This window comes from Gymnogyps californianus, chromosome 3 (genome assembly GCF_018139145.2).
Source record: "Gymnogyps californianus isolate 813 chromosome 3, ASM1813914v2, whole genome shotgun sequence".
NCBI classification, from domain to species: Eukaryota; Metazoa; Chordata; class Aves; order Accipitriformes; family Cathartidae; genus Gymnogyps; species Gymnogyps californianus.
In genome coordinates, this window is record NC_059473.1 from 33,553,517 (window position 1) to 33,571,014 (window position 17,498).

At 44.1% G+C, this 17,498-nt stretch overlaps 1 protein-coding gene across 2 annotated transcripts in view; it reads left to right on the forward strand.

Moving 5' to 3' along the window:
• Nucleotides 1–16,082: 16,082 nt before the first annotated feature.
• The window catches only part of KCNK5 (potassium two pore domain channel subfamily K member 5), a 36,931-nt gene continuing 35,515 nt past the window's right edge, over nucleotides 16,083–17,498 (forward strand). For both annotated transcript variants that reach the window (XR_007766174.1, XM_050893610.1), the window contains exon 1: nucleotides 16,083–16,322. Coding sequence is in view for 1 of the 2 variants with exons in the window: in XM_050893610.1 (XP_050749567.1) it covers nucleotides 16,137–16,322 (186 nt within the window). In the remaining variant the exon portion in view is untranslated. The remainder of the gene's footprint in view (nucleotides 16,323–17,498) is intronic.

Below are 17,498 nucleotides of genomic sequence, written 5' to 3' on the forward strand. Positions count from 1 at the left end.
GCTTTTCATTTTTGTTTATTTGAATTACTGCCATCAGTCTCTGATTAAATAATGTGAGAGACTAGGAAGGAAGGAAATATAAAGTCTTTAGCAAAGACTTTTTTGCCTCCTAACTCTTTGTAGGGCATTAGAATTGGAAATTTGCAAACTAGAAACTGAGTTTTAAGTAGGCAGAAAAGAGTCCCCATCACCTCAGTTAATCAGCATTCATTTTTCTACTTGGCTAATGTCCTATACAGTGTCTGCTCACTGGTATAATACTTTTTCTAAACTTTTATTATTCTTAAATTTCTATTAATTTTTTTTTCCTAAAAAATAAACCAACAGGGTAGAGAATCCATTAATTCAGAGGTATCCTCTTGCTCTTTTTTCTAAAAGGAAAAAGTACTGAAATCTTTTTTGTGTTATGACTGAAGAAGAGTATTGCAGGGGTTTTTTTTGATTTCCCAAAATTTGCTGGGAATCTTTGAGATTAAGATTTTAAAGGCCATGTGGTAATAGAATTTGAGGTAAATACATTTAATTTAATCCAAAACCAGATTAGTATGAGGGAGATGCCCCTGGAGAATTAGTCAAGTGGTTTGATAAATTCCTGACTTCTTACATTGGTTAATGGTCTTTTATCTGACAGGGAATATTCAAATATATAAACATTTAAGGCAAGCCTATAATATAAACCCATGCCTATAGGCATATAAGCAAGGCCACATTCATGGCTCCTAGTAGTAGCTCTGTGGTTCCTAAGAGGAATTTGAAAAGCCTAGATGTGCCATTGCCACTACCCAAACTTTAATCTGATCACTAAACATGAAATGTAGGATGACTTCTAAAATGACCTTTCTTGGAATTCTCAGCCATATAGAAACTGAAAATCATATTGGGAAACTGTTTTGTAAACATGTGAGTGAGAGGTGTTATATTTTTAACATATGAATATCTGGAAGATATTTCTGTTTCCATGAGAAATCGATGAGAGTTGAATGCTCTAAGGTTAGGTGAAGTATCGGTCATTGTAACCGCCCAATTTTATCCCTGGCTGATCGTTCAAAAATACTTTCATTTTTTATTATACTACAGAAACTGATAATACTGACAGAGAGTTGGCAGACGTAAACCTTAGGCCACCTTTTTTTTCTACATTCATCTGCGAAGCTCAGAACTGTCTGTTTGTCTGTTCTCTAAAGAAAAAAAAATTACAAAAGATCGGTGCCAGAAACCCAGCATTCATGCAACCCTCTGCTAACAACTTAGTGCCAATAAGTGGCCAGTGGGACTGGTGACACACTTCTTTCTGAGCACTGACAATACAGAATTTGAATAGTGCATTGCATAACCTGAAGATTTGCATTCCAAAAAACAGAGTGAGTTGCAACGATGAGCAAACTGAAATCCAAACACCCAGAGTATGAAATCAGCTATTCTCGTAGGCCACTACAGTTTGAAAAAATTGCCAGTCTTGCTGTCCCACTCACTTTCCCAAAATATGACAAGCAAAGACTATCTTGTGCAGAGCTCCACCATCCCATTCTCAATTGGCTAAGCACTGTTACAGCTCCGGAAGTAAACTGAACACAGCCAGGTATGTTCTGTGCATCTTTACATATATATCTGTCTATATAAAACCATATAGGGTTATAATTTAATGTGATAAAATCCCATTATGGGAAATGAATGCTACAGAACAGTTTTCAAACTCCCCTCTTAACTATCCATAATACACATATGAATCCATCCGTGAATGCAAAATTCATTTACACATGCAAATCGCATAACTGATTGAACAGTTACCAGACTTGTGTGCTCAGGTGGGGGATTATTTTAACATCTACCTCAAATTGTGTGGATGCAGTGTAGGCGTTCTGCTGAGTTTATGACTAATATCCCTCAGGGGAGACCTATGAAAGGGAGAAAATAATCTGTCAAGAACATACTTAACTTGATTAGTTTGAGCCTAAACATTTGAGCAGCCTTTGAACCTGAGCCAAGGTGGTTCCAGGAACCTTCTCTAAGACAAGCGCCTCTGACTGCAGGCTTAGGATTGGCATCTCTTCCTTGGTAAAGGAACATATTGTACAAGTAAAAGGATATTATGCTGGATCTGGAAAATACTTTACAAGTATGTACTAAGTGTGTGTTTAGATACTTAAATACTACATGCGCTACTTTCAGACAGTACTGTGTATTTAGGGCATGACCCTGACTCAGGGGGCTACCTACGGCAGGGTTTGTTTGTTTTTCAGTTCCATTGCTTTTTATGTTTCTGCTCACCACTATCATGTCTAATTGTTCCTCTTGCTTTACACATCCACTGACTGCATGCTTCTTCTAAGAGAGTGTAGACAGTCTATCTCTATGCAAAGAAGATACAAATAGGTTTGGTTTTTTTTTTTAAAAAAGCATTGTTTCTCCTCATATACTGGACCTTGAGAGGGGAATGTACCTTCAGAAGTGACCAGCGCCCTTCAAATTCTTATCTAAAGGAATCCCACAGGAAACCTTGGAGCTCTTACAAAAATTTGGACTGTCTGTTATTTATCAGATTTACAAGGACACTAGTCTTTGGCTATCAAGCCCTCCTGGAGCCACCAACTGTCCTCTCCCCGTCTCCTTGCTTTTAACAGTAGAGGTAAACATTGACTTAAGTTTGCTTCGTGCTATCAATCTGTAGTACGAACAGGTTAACTATAAATGCTGGCAAGATCTTAGCTCAGTATTAGCCCTGAAGCCCTGACAGCAGTGCCTGGTTATGTCAAGTTACAGGCTCTCTAGCAACTGACAACAAACATTTGGACCCAGCCTTTACTGGGTGGGGAAACTGTAAGAGCATCTTTCTCACAGTAACCAGTGGTCTGCTATCATTTCCCTGATTTGTTGGTCAGAGCCTTTAATGGGTGCACATCTCTCAACATCTTCTTAGTTACAAAGTTCCCAGTATTAATTTTTCTCCCATATGAAAAGACCCATACATTTCCTATATGGCTGGTTCTTGTGACAAGCCAGAAACTGAAGTAACCTCTCTTGAGTAACAAACCAGAGGCTTATTATAAAACTACCTTTTTAAGCATATTTCAGTTGTGTCATTGTAATTACATGCATGTAAAGCACTGCACAAACATCCAGTGCTTGGGAAAGTTAAAAGGGATGGCTTGACAGACACAGCTTATTCTAAGATCTAAGGAGCAACTGAGTTCAGAAACTACTCCTAGAGTATGATAATACAGTTTGGGCTTCTTTGAGGGGAGACATTAGTATCCCTCCCTGAGTGAACCTGGTAAGCATTCAAAAAGAAGGCAAATAAAAAATCTCAAAAATAACATTATGTAGAGCCATGACAATGTCTAACCTGTCATCATGTTGGTCAGGTAAATTAGTGAGAATGATGGTGACAGAGAGGAATAGGAGGCGAAACTCTCATGTTCCAGTCCCGACTGATTCCCTGGCCCTGTTCTTGCAGTCCTTTTCTTGCTTCCCTTTCCCTGCCTGCTTTTGTTTTACTGTGCTTTGTTTTTTTTAGTTTTGTGACCTAGGGTAATTCACACGACCATATCAGAGCTGCCTGTGAAAACACATTCCCATAACTCAAAGCTGTAGTTAGTGCTAAATAATGTATATAAATTAATTTGGGACCATTAAATAAAAGGTATAAAAACACTCTTTCTATTATTGCATTAATTCAAAGAGCTTCTGATGGTATATTTTTGGGCCAAATCCCGCTCTGTTTGCAACTCAGAGCAGGGCAAAAGCTTTTTCAGCCCATGATCATTTTGTACTACTTCCAACTTGCTGAAATATGTTCTGTCCACAGCTGAAGAGTTCCTGACGAATTCAGCCTGTTTTAACCTAAGAGTGCTTGAGTTTATGATGTGGTTATCTGTACAAATGTGCAGACCTACATGGTTAAAGTTCAGTGGTTTAAACAGTATATCTTCACACATACTTGGCCTCAGCTTTCTTAAGCATATTATTTAAAGCATTTTAAACAATGAAATTATTACAGCCACTGCACTCACAACTGATTTTTCTACATTTTTACCTTGAGTGATATCTTGCGCACACTATTCTATAATAAACAATCCATGACAACAGAGGTTAAGTGAGTTGACAACAGAGACAGGTCTGCTCCAAAACTCCAGTTCTGAATGTATCTGAACTTCAGCAAGTTCAAAGCGAAGTGTAGGGCAATGAAACTCTGCCCTTTCTGAAGTCCTTTTTTTCCTGACTTCATGGGTTCCTTTCATTTTCTGTGATACAAATTAGTCCTCACCGGGGGCATTTGCATTTACTTCTCTGAAACACAAATTTAAATTGAAGCTGGGGCTGGGAGGAGCATCCTGCTAGCACAGAAAAGAGAGCTGGTGGTTCAGAAACAGAGCTGGTGGTTCCTCTTTTTCTTGCTGGTTGAAGGGGCACTGTTCGTCTCACTGCCTCTCCTTCCTTCAGCTGGCGCCAGGAGATTTCCTCTCCTCTTCCACACTTCTGCAATTGCTGACACCCTTCTGAGAGCACAGAGCGCCGCACTTTCTGTGTTTGAATAGAAGCGCTTTTCAGTACTTTGGCTCTGAAACAGAGGAACCCAAAGAACTCGTATATTCTCTGACCTCCTTGCTATAATTTTTTTTTAATTCTTTAATGTACGCTAATCCCTTGACAATTTCAATGTTTTTCTAGGGAAAAGGGAACACTATTTGCTTTGTGAGGAAGCTACAAGAAGCTTAGTAACCTGTATGGTAACAGATTCTCATGAAAAGAACCTCTCTAGCCTAGCATAAACAAACTAATCTTTCAGCAATAAGATACAAGACACAGCATTTTTTGGAGATTAGAGAAGGCCTTGGGCTGATCTGGTAAAAAGAAACTGAAAGCTGACAGGTTGCAGCCATTTGGCAAGCCAAATAACATCCAAGCAATATGTGGTTCACTATATGAAATTTCTCCATTTTTAAAAGGAAAAGTCACCCTTGGTCATTATTTCTACCGTTGTGATGGCAGTGACGTGATCCATCGGTAGATGCCAAGAGGAGCCCTGCTGAGCCTGAGGCATTTTGAGTGAGATTGACTCTGCTGCCGCTCCTCCGCTGCGCCCATCCCTCCCGGTAGCACCCCCCAAGGTAAGAGCTGTTGCCAGCACTGCGGCTGCAGAGAGGAAGCGCTCAGGGCCGGAGCTGGAGCAGGTGGAGGAGACCCCGCAGGGGCCCGCATTCAAAGCAACCTGGTTAAGCAGCACGCGTCTGCCGGCAGTGGCATGCCCTGTGCATCTCCTCCACGCATGATCTGACATGCCCTGTGTCAGATCACGTATAGGAGCTGAGATGTGGGCATACATTCTCAAGTGATGATTCCCTCCGACCTCCTCCCCTCTCACGTGATGCAATTACCCGGGAGCCTTGCTGTTCCAGACTTTTGACAGTTCAGAGGTCTGCAAAGGGTTGAGCCAGACTCGTTTTGTATTAGGGATGAAATACATCTGGGAAGATGGTTAGAATAAGACCTGTCTGTCTATAAGACCTGGAGGATTTTAGAGGTATGGAAGACTTGTATCCATCCCCTGCATAAACAGAATTTCTTTCGATAGATAAAACAGGTTCCTGACTGGACCAACAGGAGAGGAAAAATCTGAACGAATTAAAGGCCTATTTGTTTTTCAATGAGATGCTTGTTGGTTTTTGCTTGTCCTATTCAGAGACACTATTTTTGGAGAAATATATTTGCTTCAGAAGTGCACTTGGGAGCCTTGACCCATGTCATCACAGCCACTGCACTCAGCTGAGCACCTTTTGCAGCAGGTTGGAAAGGCAGACCAATGCTCCGTGCCAGGCACCATACATGACACAATGTTCTGTTAACTGTCGCTGCATGTAGCAGACACTCAAGTGGCAATATTTCTGAAGAGAAACTGCACTGTCCAAGCATGAACAATGTATGGAGGTGGACCACTCAAACAGGACAGAGCAGCGGTGTAAAAGCTTTCCCCTGCCATAGTAGTTGCAACCTTCATTGTTTGTCTTCATAGTTCAGTAGGCACAAGGGCTTCAGTGGTCCTTTCCAGACTGAGAAGAAGAAGAAAAAATAAAGATCCCCACTCCTCCCAAATAATCTTTAGTTCTCTTTAATAAAAATTCTGCCATGTGCAGAAGTGTAACACAAAAGTTATATCCCACTTACAGCCAACCTGAGTAGCTGAAATTCACTCAGTATCGTGCTGTGCACAGTCCTTCAGTGAGAAAGTCAATACAAGGAATAAAGAATATACCAGTATTATCATTCTTATCCGATGTATGTATCTGGTTCCACTGTCTTCCCTGTTGGCCCCACAAGTGTTGATATTACAGCAGAGGCAGCTTATCCAGCTAGAAGACGAGCTGGCTGCAGGACTGGCCATAGAGAAGATACTGTGAGGAGAAACAGAATATGAGAAACTGTCAGAGCTCAATGGGAGTAAGTTGTGTGCCTAAAACTCCCCACAGAAGAACAATAAATCTTTCTAGTTTGGAGGACTTCTTAGTATAGAGGACTTTATAGCTCAGCTTTGTGAATGTGACCGTTTCAGCTGAGGGCTTTGCATGTCGCAGGTGGCCTGTGTCGGTTTCAGTGGTTTTTCACAGGTGCCTAAAAGACGATTTGTGAGTTCTGATATATTGCCTGGAAATGGCCTCCCATATGTGAGATAATACTTAGTGTTACAGAAAGATATGACTTTTTGTGTCCTGCATTCCAGTTCACGTGTAACCTCCCACTCTCATTTTTACCTACTTTACCAACATATCATTTGGATAGCTTTAAGAAATATAAATGTGCTGGGAGCAGGGAAAGTTCTACTGACTTTTTCCTCTACAACTGCATAGTCTGCCTTTCTGTGGAGCTGAGTTTAAAAGTTGGATCAGGTGTGCTGGAATCTCTTCTCCTACTCAGTCTGTTTAAAACCAGGCATAAATGGTGTAAAGAGACTGACCAAAAAAGGCAGAGAACTGGATATGCAGCTTTGAAGTTCGTTCAGGAGAGTATCAGAGTCATTCTTTCCATTGTTATTTGAACGCCTTCATTACTGCATGGTACGGTGTATTCTTTGGAAAAGAAGAGGAGTGCATATGGGGGAATAGATTGGACAGTGTTATAGTCTAAAGTTATTTGCTATTCACTCTGCAAGGTACAACTGGAAACATAATTCACTGCAGTGACTAACTGAAAGGTGCGTATTGCTTCTGTATGCATTGGCAAACTGTCAGGCTGCTAGTGTGAGCTCTTCCTTACCCCTGCATCCTCACCCTGATGTGGGGTACTCAACTGTTGTGAAAAGCCTGTGTGGAACTGCAAAACTCACACATGGAAAAGACCAAGAGGTTATTTGATCTGTCTCCTTCGCAGTTCCAGATTGCACCTTCTATATTATTCAAGGCATTTTTATTCTCCCTTTCTTTCTCTCTCTGCCACTGTTTGAAGGTATTAAATCCTGCTATCCACACAGGACTGAATTCAGGCTTTATGTCTAAACCATGATCAATGTAACAATATGAGATTTCTGATATGGAAAACTGCCAGACTCAGAGGCATTCTCCACAAAGTGGAGACCAGAAGGACAGAAAAAGTTCAGATTTGAACTGGATCTTAAAACTTGGGATCTCTGTTCAGAAACAGATATGAGTTTGCATCAAGATTAAATGGAGAAAAGACATTTTAGTTTAGCCGCTCCAGATATGAAAGCCAACTTTTTTCTGGAAAATACAAATGATAGTTGTAGCATCTGTTCATCATGTGGCCCTGTCGCCTACAACACGTTCAGTGAAGGCCTGCAATGGCAGCCAGCCTGCACAACCCTTCCTGTAGGCTTCTGTGCCACCCTTTCTTACAGTGCCCAACTTACTGCAGTAGCAGCCTCCCCACTGTGTCTTGTCAGTGAAGGACCACGCCAGCTTTTCCCGCTCTTCTGTACTAGTGACATTAGGTATCAAAATCCCCTCTCTGCTTTACCTATGAGCCCCAGTAATGTCCTTCCCACACTGCTCTGTTAACCGGTGCCAGATTTCCACACATTATCATGATAATGGATATTCCAATTGTAATCTTTCCACATTGCTCTCCAAGCAGATTTAGATGCCAGCATTGCAGCATGCCCTACAAGCAGTCCAACTATAAAGAAGGGCAAAGGAATTTAATCTCTCTAGATTTCATACAAGGCATCTGAACATTCCAATAGAGAGCTGCAAAATAACTCTCTTCCCACTGCTGAGAATAATTATTTGTTAGTTAATGTATAATTGTGTAACTAGGGCCTTTCCCGGCATTAGAAGGAAATTTGAAAGGCAGGTCTTCAGCTGATACATGCAGGTTTAATGATCTTGTCCCAAGTGCTTGTAAAAGACTAGTGTTGAGACAAGCCCAGAACTAAATGAGGCCTTGTTTATTAAGCAAGGCTGCTGTATTTGCACTAGACAGCACAGTAGAAGAAAGGTATTTCTGGCAGTTCTTTTATTCAGCTGGCTTAGACATTGCTTATTTGTCACGTTTTAATAGCTCTGTGTCAATTATCAGTTCCTTTAGTCAAAATGAAAGTTGCATTGTCATCTGTTTATAATAGACACACATTGAAATAACATACAACACAGTTAACGTCAACTGGCAGGTTCTGGCCACTTCTATTTAGTGAAAGCAGCACAGTTTCTTCAACCCAGTTAAGGAAAATGATGTTTCCGGTAGGGCAGAGGCAGATGTCGTGTGGTCTGTTGTAGACGTAGGACAATAGCTTCAGCAAGGCAGCCTAAGCCTGTCCCTGTGCTTGTGACACAGTGGCAGTAATGCGAGACTGTAAGCTCCAGACTACTTTTAGACTTATCTTGGACGTGGTGGGGTGGAGGCGGGGTGTGTGTGTGTGTGTAGTTTCTGCAGGACACATTTCTGCATTGAAATATGGGCTGTGGTAATCAGATCTCTCTTATGAAAATTAAGGGCTTCAGGCTTCTTGGTATATTGCCAGGGCAACCTTAACTTGGGCAAAATGTTGCGGCTCCTCCTTCCCCTGTGAAAATTTCATCACAAAAAATGATGATGCAAATTGCTTTATAGGATCACAGACACACCTTTTATTAACTCTGATTGTCACTGAATTGCAAAAGATTGGGGGTGAGAGTAGGGAGTGAAACAAGAGTAGAAGATGAGGCAGACCTAAGAGCCAGGCTCCCCAGCCTGTGGAATCTTTATTGTTACAAGTATCCCCAATCAGTGAGAGTTCTTGAGCAAAGGCTGCTGACCTGAGTAAGTGTTTGCAGATTGGTCCCATTATTTGCATACGCTTCCTTGTTCCAAAGAAATCTTAAACACACGCAAGAAAAGCACTGAATTTTCTGCCCTGACTGAAGCAATGCCATCTGCAGAGTTCACCCATCTCCTTACTGACTCAGTGTTTTAAAATAGATTAACTGCCCCATGTAGTTTTTATTTCCTCCTCCTCCCTTTTTCTCCTTCTGTCTTTGGCAAAAGAAATATTCAAAGGAAATGAGTTGTGAAACCTCTAACAGCCTGCTAACCATTAGTTTCTATAACCCATGTTGGCAATGCAATATTCACTGGGGACCTCTGGCTGGCTCAGATGGTCCTCTTGAGTAAAAGAAGCAGCTAGGGATGTTCACCTCTGTTTGGATGCCCTTAAAGAGCACCACATCACTTCATCTTGATGCGATCAGTGTTCCCTTACCCATCGCTCTTCTCTCCCTCTCCCCACCAACTGCTCCAGAGATTTTTGCAGATGTACCAGATCCCCAGGTATAGTTAGGGGTTGTCTGTTCTTACACTCTCTGCCTTCCCTCAACTCTGATTCCTGCCAGGCCTCTCCCACACCTCATTGCTGGCACCATTGTGAGTCTGACCTGAGTTACCAGGACTTCTCCATGAGCTCCTGAAGGAGAGCAGCAACGTGGGCAATTTGAATCTGCTCCCATTCACTCACTGCTTCCTCAGTTTCCCCAGACTTTGTTCCAATTCTGAGACCAACAGGCCATTGGACAGAATGAAGAACAGAGCTCTGCTGAGGTGCTACACAATACGAGGAAAACCTCCAGCATCTGACTTGCTTTACCACCTCAGTCATGGGTTATCTTGCAATTGACTGTGACCCTCCACACACATCCCTGAAAAGCCATTGAGAGCCAAGAGCATGGTGCTCACCATGAGACCAGAACCAGTGTAAGATATAACTTGCAGGCAGCTTTTATGTTTACAGCAGTGACAACAGTCTAGCTGTTGACTGAAGCACTAGACCAGGTGGATTTTTTCCTGATGTTCTAACTCAGTCATTTTTGTGCTGAGTTGCTTCCTTAGAGTCACATCTGCTAGTGACCTGGATTTGCTTGCTACTTCTACACCAGGTTTTGGCATGTGGGAGGCACCATTGGAAGGCAACAAACACTGAAATCCAAGTCCCCTCCAAACCTTCTGCTGATAATGGTCTAGGAGGGTACAAACCATAAGTTAAAAGCCACAAACAGCTTGCAAGCACTTCACTTGCAGGACAGCTGTGGGTGTTATGGCTCAGCCTTTGCTGTCTTCTTTCCCAATACCACACATGATGGAGGAGGGACCACAAAGGACCACATGACAGGCGAAGGGGCTGTGGAGGTAGACTATGCCAGGAACTCTTGTCTTCTTACAAAACTCCTTTAAGCACAGAAGGAAGAGGCACATGCCTGCAGACAGCGTGGGCCATGACTCTTCTTTCGCTCCAGGACACCAAGCACAAGAGCAACGAGTGTCCATAGAAAAAAATTCTCAAAAATTCGTATTCCTTTAACTGTATGTAGCCAACTGTCTCGCTTGCTTACTCGATCTTTCTTCCCCCCATATAAGACCCAATCTAACCTCACAAGTTGTTGCTGCTGCAGGATTTGGAACGGGAGAATAGATGATAAGAATATGATCCTTTTCAATATTTTTAGGGTGTATAGCTGTCCTCATTTGTTATCCACGAGACTCTATTCACCCAAGAGGGAAAAAAAAAAGCTGTCAACCTTCCCTCTGCTTTTCCTTTGCCGAAATTAATGTGGTGACTTTGTTTCTATAAAGGGAAGAGGTAGGTGGGAACAGCTCTTCAGGCATGTTGGCTAACAAAACGTGAGCACTACACGCCGGGCATGGAAGGGAGCCTGATGTGGATGTGGGAACTGCCCGGTCACACACAAGGCCCTCCGTTGCACAATGTGGCACACAGACATGCAGCTATGCAACCCAACTGGGAGATGGGGGAGGTCAACAGCTCCTTGAATTCTCCCCGTAATCTGCCCCCATCACATTCAGGCAGACGCTGTAACACTGGAGGAGACTTTTGCACTGCGTGACAGGAGATTGATAAAAGTTAATTTAAACTGGTTTGGGAAACAAGTCTTACAGCAATGTGCAGACATTCATCCATATTACTATACAGAAATAGAATTTAACTCCTTCTTAATGACACAAAAATAAGACTCGACAGTGATATTTTACATAACAAAATAACAGATTGTTGCATTATTCACTGACTCTGTTACCATGGTGCTCAGCTAGCCTTGAGCATACTATCTAGAACAGTAATGTGCTCCAGGTATCATGATGGTAAAACCCAGTCCAGGACCGACATTGTCCGACTTGGGGTTTTTTGTACAGCTGTATGCTGAACTGTCTAGATCGCTGACTGCCATAAGCGTTTGGTACTATCAGTGTTTGTCTGCAAGACTGAGGCCACGGTGAAGAAGAAAGAGAAGGCCAGAGTCTTTCTTTGTAAAATATTTTGAAGGAAACCGGGTTTCATCAGCCAGTTCTGAAGATCCAGTGACTGCTGTGGATGGCTGAGGAACAAGGCAGTCAAGGAAATACACGCAGAAGAAATGTTGAAATACCTGGACTTCCTGATGAAGACGTTTCTCTTGAACACTGCAGGTATCTCAGTGAAAAACAGATGATCCAAATGCGTGTTTTTCCTTGAACACATTACAGCCATTCCACACAGGTATTGTACTCATCACCAGTTATTCATTAAGCAGCATGACTAACATCTGTCATGTGGTGTTTGTTCACTCATTATCTGTCCATGGGTGAAGAAGTCTGTTGCAGTGGTATGCAGGTTGTTTTGGTAAAGGTTTTTATTCTTTTATTATTATTATTTAGTATGTGTTACTGTACATTCAGGGCACAAAACGTGCTACGTGTAAATACTTGGGCCAAGAGGTGTGAACAATCCCATGGAGAATTTTTGAACTTTCTACAAATGTCTCATATAAAATTCTGCATCATCTGCAGACCAGCCTTACCCTTTCTGTACGCACCGGACTGTACCAAAGAAGCCAAACTGCTTGTCACGATAGTACACCCCTCAACTTACTTAAAACCACACACGCCTAGATGTATGACACTTGAAAGCAATGTTGGAGGTGTCCAAATTTCTATGTATAAAGCAAAGTGAAAGATGGAAAGTTGGCAGGCATCATCGAGAACAGAGCCATCAACCAGCCAAAAATAGACTTCCAAGTGAAAAATGGCAGAGGATTGAAGAGAGGCTCATAGCTCATATTCAGTACAACATGCAGTCTTTGCCACTACATGACAGGTTTCCTTTGCTCAAATAATGTCTTTTATTTGCTCCATCTAAAACATTTTCTGACATTTATTCATTCATTTCAGGCTGTTCTAGGAAACATCTGTACAGCAAATGTGTCTTAGACATACGGCTTGGATGAAAGAGATTTCCTTTTGGACTGGACAGCCTGAAATAATGACCTATGCAAATAATACAAATGATTGATACTTGTGGTATTGCTCACCACAGTGCTATCTGCTGTTTCTCCCCTGATTTTTTAATGAGATTTAAAAGCCTTTGAGTGAATAACCCCAGCCTTTTCATTAACTTCGCTAGCATGAAAAGCTGTGGGGCCTATGTGGCAGGTGCTGTGGGTTAACAATAGGGGTACTGTTTAATCCAAGGGAAACAGAGAGTAGAAAAGGGCCATGAATAAAAGGATCTGGGATCTTTTATGAGGTCAGGAGAGGCATTTTGGATCAGGAGGTGCAAAGAGAGGCGAGCTACATAAAACATTCCTTCTTGCCACACTCACTTGGACAGCAGCATGAAATTATGCCTTGTAATTTGTTCTGCAAAAGACAAAGGAATCAAAGTGAAATATCTAAATGCAAGAAGTTTGTTGATACTCAGATGATCACCTCTACTTGTAGAAGTAGTTGGCTACGGTTCCTTGGGGAATAAACCATTCTTCTGGGTGGTGTTCCTTACCAGGCTCACCTCTTTGAAACTCTGAGAAACACAAAGAGACAGTCTAACAACTGCAATAGCATTTCAACACAGGGAAAAGTGGTATGTGATTTACAGGTTTGTCTGTTTTTAAACACTGACTCAGTTACTGAGAGCACTAGTTACGCAATCAGTGATTGGGAGTTTAGAGTGGAAAGTAGAAATGTTGAATCAAAATTGCAAACAAGCTTTCTATAAAATGCCTGAAAGTGGTTTTGCTCTCATATGCGCTTTATAATTGCAGTAGGTTCAGGGTCATTTGTGTCATTCCTTGTGCCTTTAAGATAGTGCTCCAATGGTATAAATGGGCCTTTAGAGACTTAGAGACAGATGGAGAAGAGTACAGTTTCAAAATTTAATCAAATACCTTCCAGTTACGAAGCACAGATGTTCAGGGTCAGGAACACACAAGTGTAATATTGCTATAATGTGTCAGGCTACTGATGCTGCTGTTGGAATAACCTAACCATTTGCAGGTGACTCAGAAGAAGGTGCAAGAGCACCAAAAGGAAAATTATATCATAGTTTGCCTATGGGAAGAGTTCTTCCTCAATGCTTTCAGTCACTTGCCGTAAGTATTTACATACCTTACAGTTTTTAACTTTAATTTTAAATCAGTAAGTGAGGCAATGATGGATGCCTACATTATTCATTTATGTGGCCAATGGCTTTTCAAGTTTTGCAAAGGTCTTGGGCCAAGTGATAACACCTGGGAATAATTTTCATGTGGTAATTATACATCATGAAATTCTTCTTTTCCTTTTAATTAAAAGTTCTGCCTTACAACTTCATGAAACTTCCCCCATTTTTGCCTTAATGAAAAAAAGGTTACTGTAGTTGCTCTATGACACTCATTTTAAAAATGTTTATTATGATGCCTTCTACTTGATCTCTCCTCTAGTACATATAAAAGCCTTTTTTTTTTTTTTTTTTTTTTTTTTTGCTACCACAGTTTGGCAATCCTTTTCTCTTCTTAATGTTTCCTTTACATAACTGGGGAATCCCATGCAAAGACAGCGATGCTGATCACATAACATGCTTGTGGATTTTGTGGTTTCTCCAGTCCTGCTTTTAGGCTGCCAGGAACCTCTTGCAGATGTATTTTCACTGAGCACTGTACACGTTAGTAGGAAGGACTGCTTAAGGGGCGTGTAATTTTCTGTGGGCAATCTCACAAGAGCATCCATTGAGCATAATTCAAAGTTTTACGGATAGGTGTCTCTGGATACCTCCTAACCAAGGCATGTTCCTTGGCCTTCCACGTGCTCTCCTTTTTGTTTTCTCATACTCCGTTGCCTATTTTCTACTTGTTTCCTTCCTCTTTCCCGTTCTCCTCCATTCTCCCTCCTCCTGTTTCAACTATGTCTGCGTGAGAAATTTCAGCTGGCTTATCTCAGCCTTTTGGTGCGTGGACTCCAGCTGACATACCTATACATCCCAAAATCCTTAGTGTTGATGCAGTTGATATGGACAACCCTATATTTTTGAGTGTTTTCTTCCTGTCAGGAGAGGGGGTGGGGAGCTGGAGAAGGCATAAAATAAGTTACCCCCACAAAAACAGTGTTTTTAAGATGAACAGTGTCCACACCAGAAGCGCTTTGCCGGGGGTGCATAACATATCGCTATATCCTCTCACTGACTTGCTCTTTCCCTGACCCATTTAACCCCATTTCCAGCCTCATTCATTCAAAACAGCCGAGTTGCCTTCCTTCTGCCTTGAAGTGTGAGCATGAAGGAGGAGCGTGCACTTGTGCGTGGCTGTAAGCAGCTCCTGGGAAAGGCTGCACGAACAGGGTGAGCTTCCAGAGAGCTTCAGCCCAGATGGGGTTTTGAGCATCTCGTGGAAAATCACTAGCCGGGGTCTCTCGCTCACTCCCAAACTCACAGACACACACACACGAGCGCGCAGAGGAACATCTATTGAACGCACAAAATGCATGAAGAAAGGGAGATACAGTTCCTGCCGTGAAGGATCTGTAACGCACGCGTCTGGACAACGTCTCGGGGAAGGGGTGAAACCTGCCGACAGCCCCCCGTCTTTTCTCCTCAGAGCTCCTGCTCGCCTTCCCTCCTGCACCTCGCTGGATCCCGGAAAGCCACAGCTCTCGTTTCACAGCCTTCCAGTGTCAAAAACGAGAAACTCCGCTGAACCTGGCAGCACGAGGGAAAAAGTAAAATAAAATTGAGGGACGTTACCCCTTCTTCCCTTGACTCAAGGAAAAATACGGAGGGGAAAACACGGCTGCGGGCGCAGGGACCACCCCTGCTCAGGGGGGAAGGCGCCCGGGGCCGGGCTCACCTCAGCCGCCCCCACACCCGCTCCCAACGGCCGCGCGGGCAGGGCGGGAGGGAGGGAGGTCGCGGCCCCGCTCCCCTCCCCCCAGGCGGCCCCTCACGGGCGGGCGATGGCGATGGCCAGACCCAGCCGCCGCTCTCCCGCCCCTCACCGGGGCGGCGGGGCCGGCCCAGCCCGCGGCGGGTACGGGAGCACCCCGGGGCGCCCCGCCGGCCTTTCCCCCGGCGGCAGCCCCGCATGCGCGGGCGGGTGTGTGAGGGGGAGGAAGCGGGAGGGCACGAAATTCAAATCGCTGCTGAGGAGGGAGGGGAGAAAACTGGGGGAAGGAGGCAGCTGGGGGGAGTGGAGTGGAGGAGGGAGGAAAGGAGGGCGGAGGAGAAGAAGAGAGTGGGAGGGGAGTGTGGAAGACGCTAAGGGAACGCGGCAGAGGCCGGGAGAGGCGGCACGGCGGACGGCGGGGGAAGGCAGAGGTGTCAGGGGAAGGACAGGGCGGTTTCGGGCACCCACGGCCGCAGCGCGGGGCAGCCGCCCCGGCCCGCCCGCCGCGCTCCGCCCGCCCGCCCTCCCGCCGGCACCATGGTGGACAGGGGCCCCTTGCTGACCTCGGCCATCATCTTCTACCTGTCCATCGGGGCGGCGATCTTCGAGGTGCTGGAGGAGCCGCACTGGCGCTCGGCTACCGACGACTACAAGCGGCAGAAGACGGAGCTGCTCAAGCAGTTCCCTTGCCTGGGCCAAGAGGGGCTGGACAAGATCCTGCAGGTACAACGGGCGCTGCTGGGGCCGGGGCCGGGCGGTGGCGGCGGGCGGCGGCGGCAGCAGGTGCTGCCGGGCGCCCCGGAGCGGAAAATACCGCGCCTTTGGGCCGGCGGGCGGGCGGGCGGGAGGAGTGCTGCCGGGCTGGAAAGCCGGTCGGCTCCCCGGGAAAAGCCGACCGTAGCCGCGTCCTCACAAAGCCCGGTGCCTAAAAACTGTCCCTCGACCGGGAGCGCGGGGAAAGCTGTTAATCGTTCCTAACTCCTTAATGATAGAGTGACTAAATGGGTCCGCGTTTCTTTCTCTTTCCTCCCCCAAGTGATAAAGGAGCTCGGGGTTGATTTCGGTTTTAGCTGGATGGTCCGGGGGGCTGGAGGAGTTCGCGCACGGAGTGTGCTCCCGCAAGCCCGTCTGCTGCTAAACCCAGTAGCCGTGAATGCAGCTCTTGTTTTAGCACCCAGGGTGGTTTCTCCTGCCTCAAAGGATGTTGTGTTATAAGGAAGGGAAGGTGAAGCCAGGCGTCTTGATCCTCTTCTGTTTGGTCTGATTTCCTTCCCCTCCTCTTTTTTTTTTTTTTTTTTTTTTCCTTCTCTGTACTGAATGCTCTCGTTGTGAGACGTGTCTGGGGGTCCGAGTGCGGGTCCCGGAGGTCAGTCGGGGTAACTGCGGGAAAGGCTGAATGACTCGCACGGAGGGATGCTTGCAACTCTTGCACTGTTCGTTTTACTTTAGGAGAATGACTTCTTTCCAAGCCATAAGGAGTTGATAATCGTCCTATCTCGCTCATCTGGCAGAATGCCTCTTCAAAACTAATTATTAATCAATAGCACGTATTAAATCATAGAGCGGTATAAACTTGGTTAGTGCCTTTTTATGGATGTGGTATCCTTTAAAACGTGGTGGCAAGCAATGGTGAACCATGAAAAATAGGCTACCCAGATATGTGGGACTCCAGTGGTGAGAATGAGTCATTTGAGACTTTATTTCAGAAATGTTTATATTGACTAGATCTTCTGGTCATTGTGTTTTGGATTTTTTTAATTATTATTTTATTTTTAAATTCACTAAAAGTCTACTAAAATGCTAAAATACAGACGACTGGGAAAATGGCTCATTAGTTCTATTGGTGTAATCAATACTGTGCAAGCTTAGAAGAGGATATGGTTCTTGATCCTAAAAGTT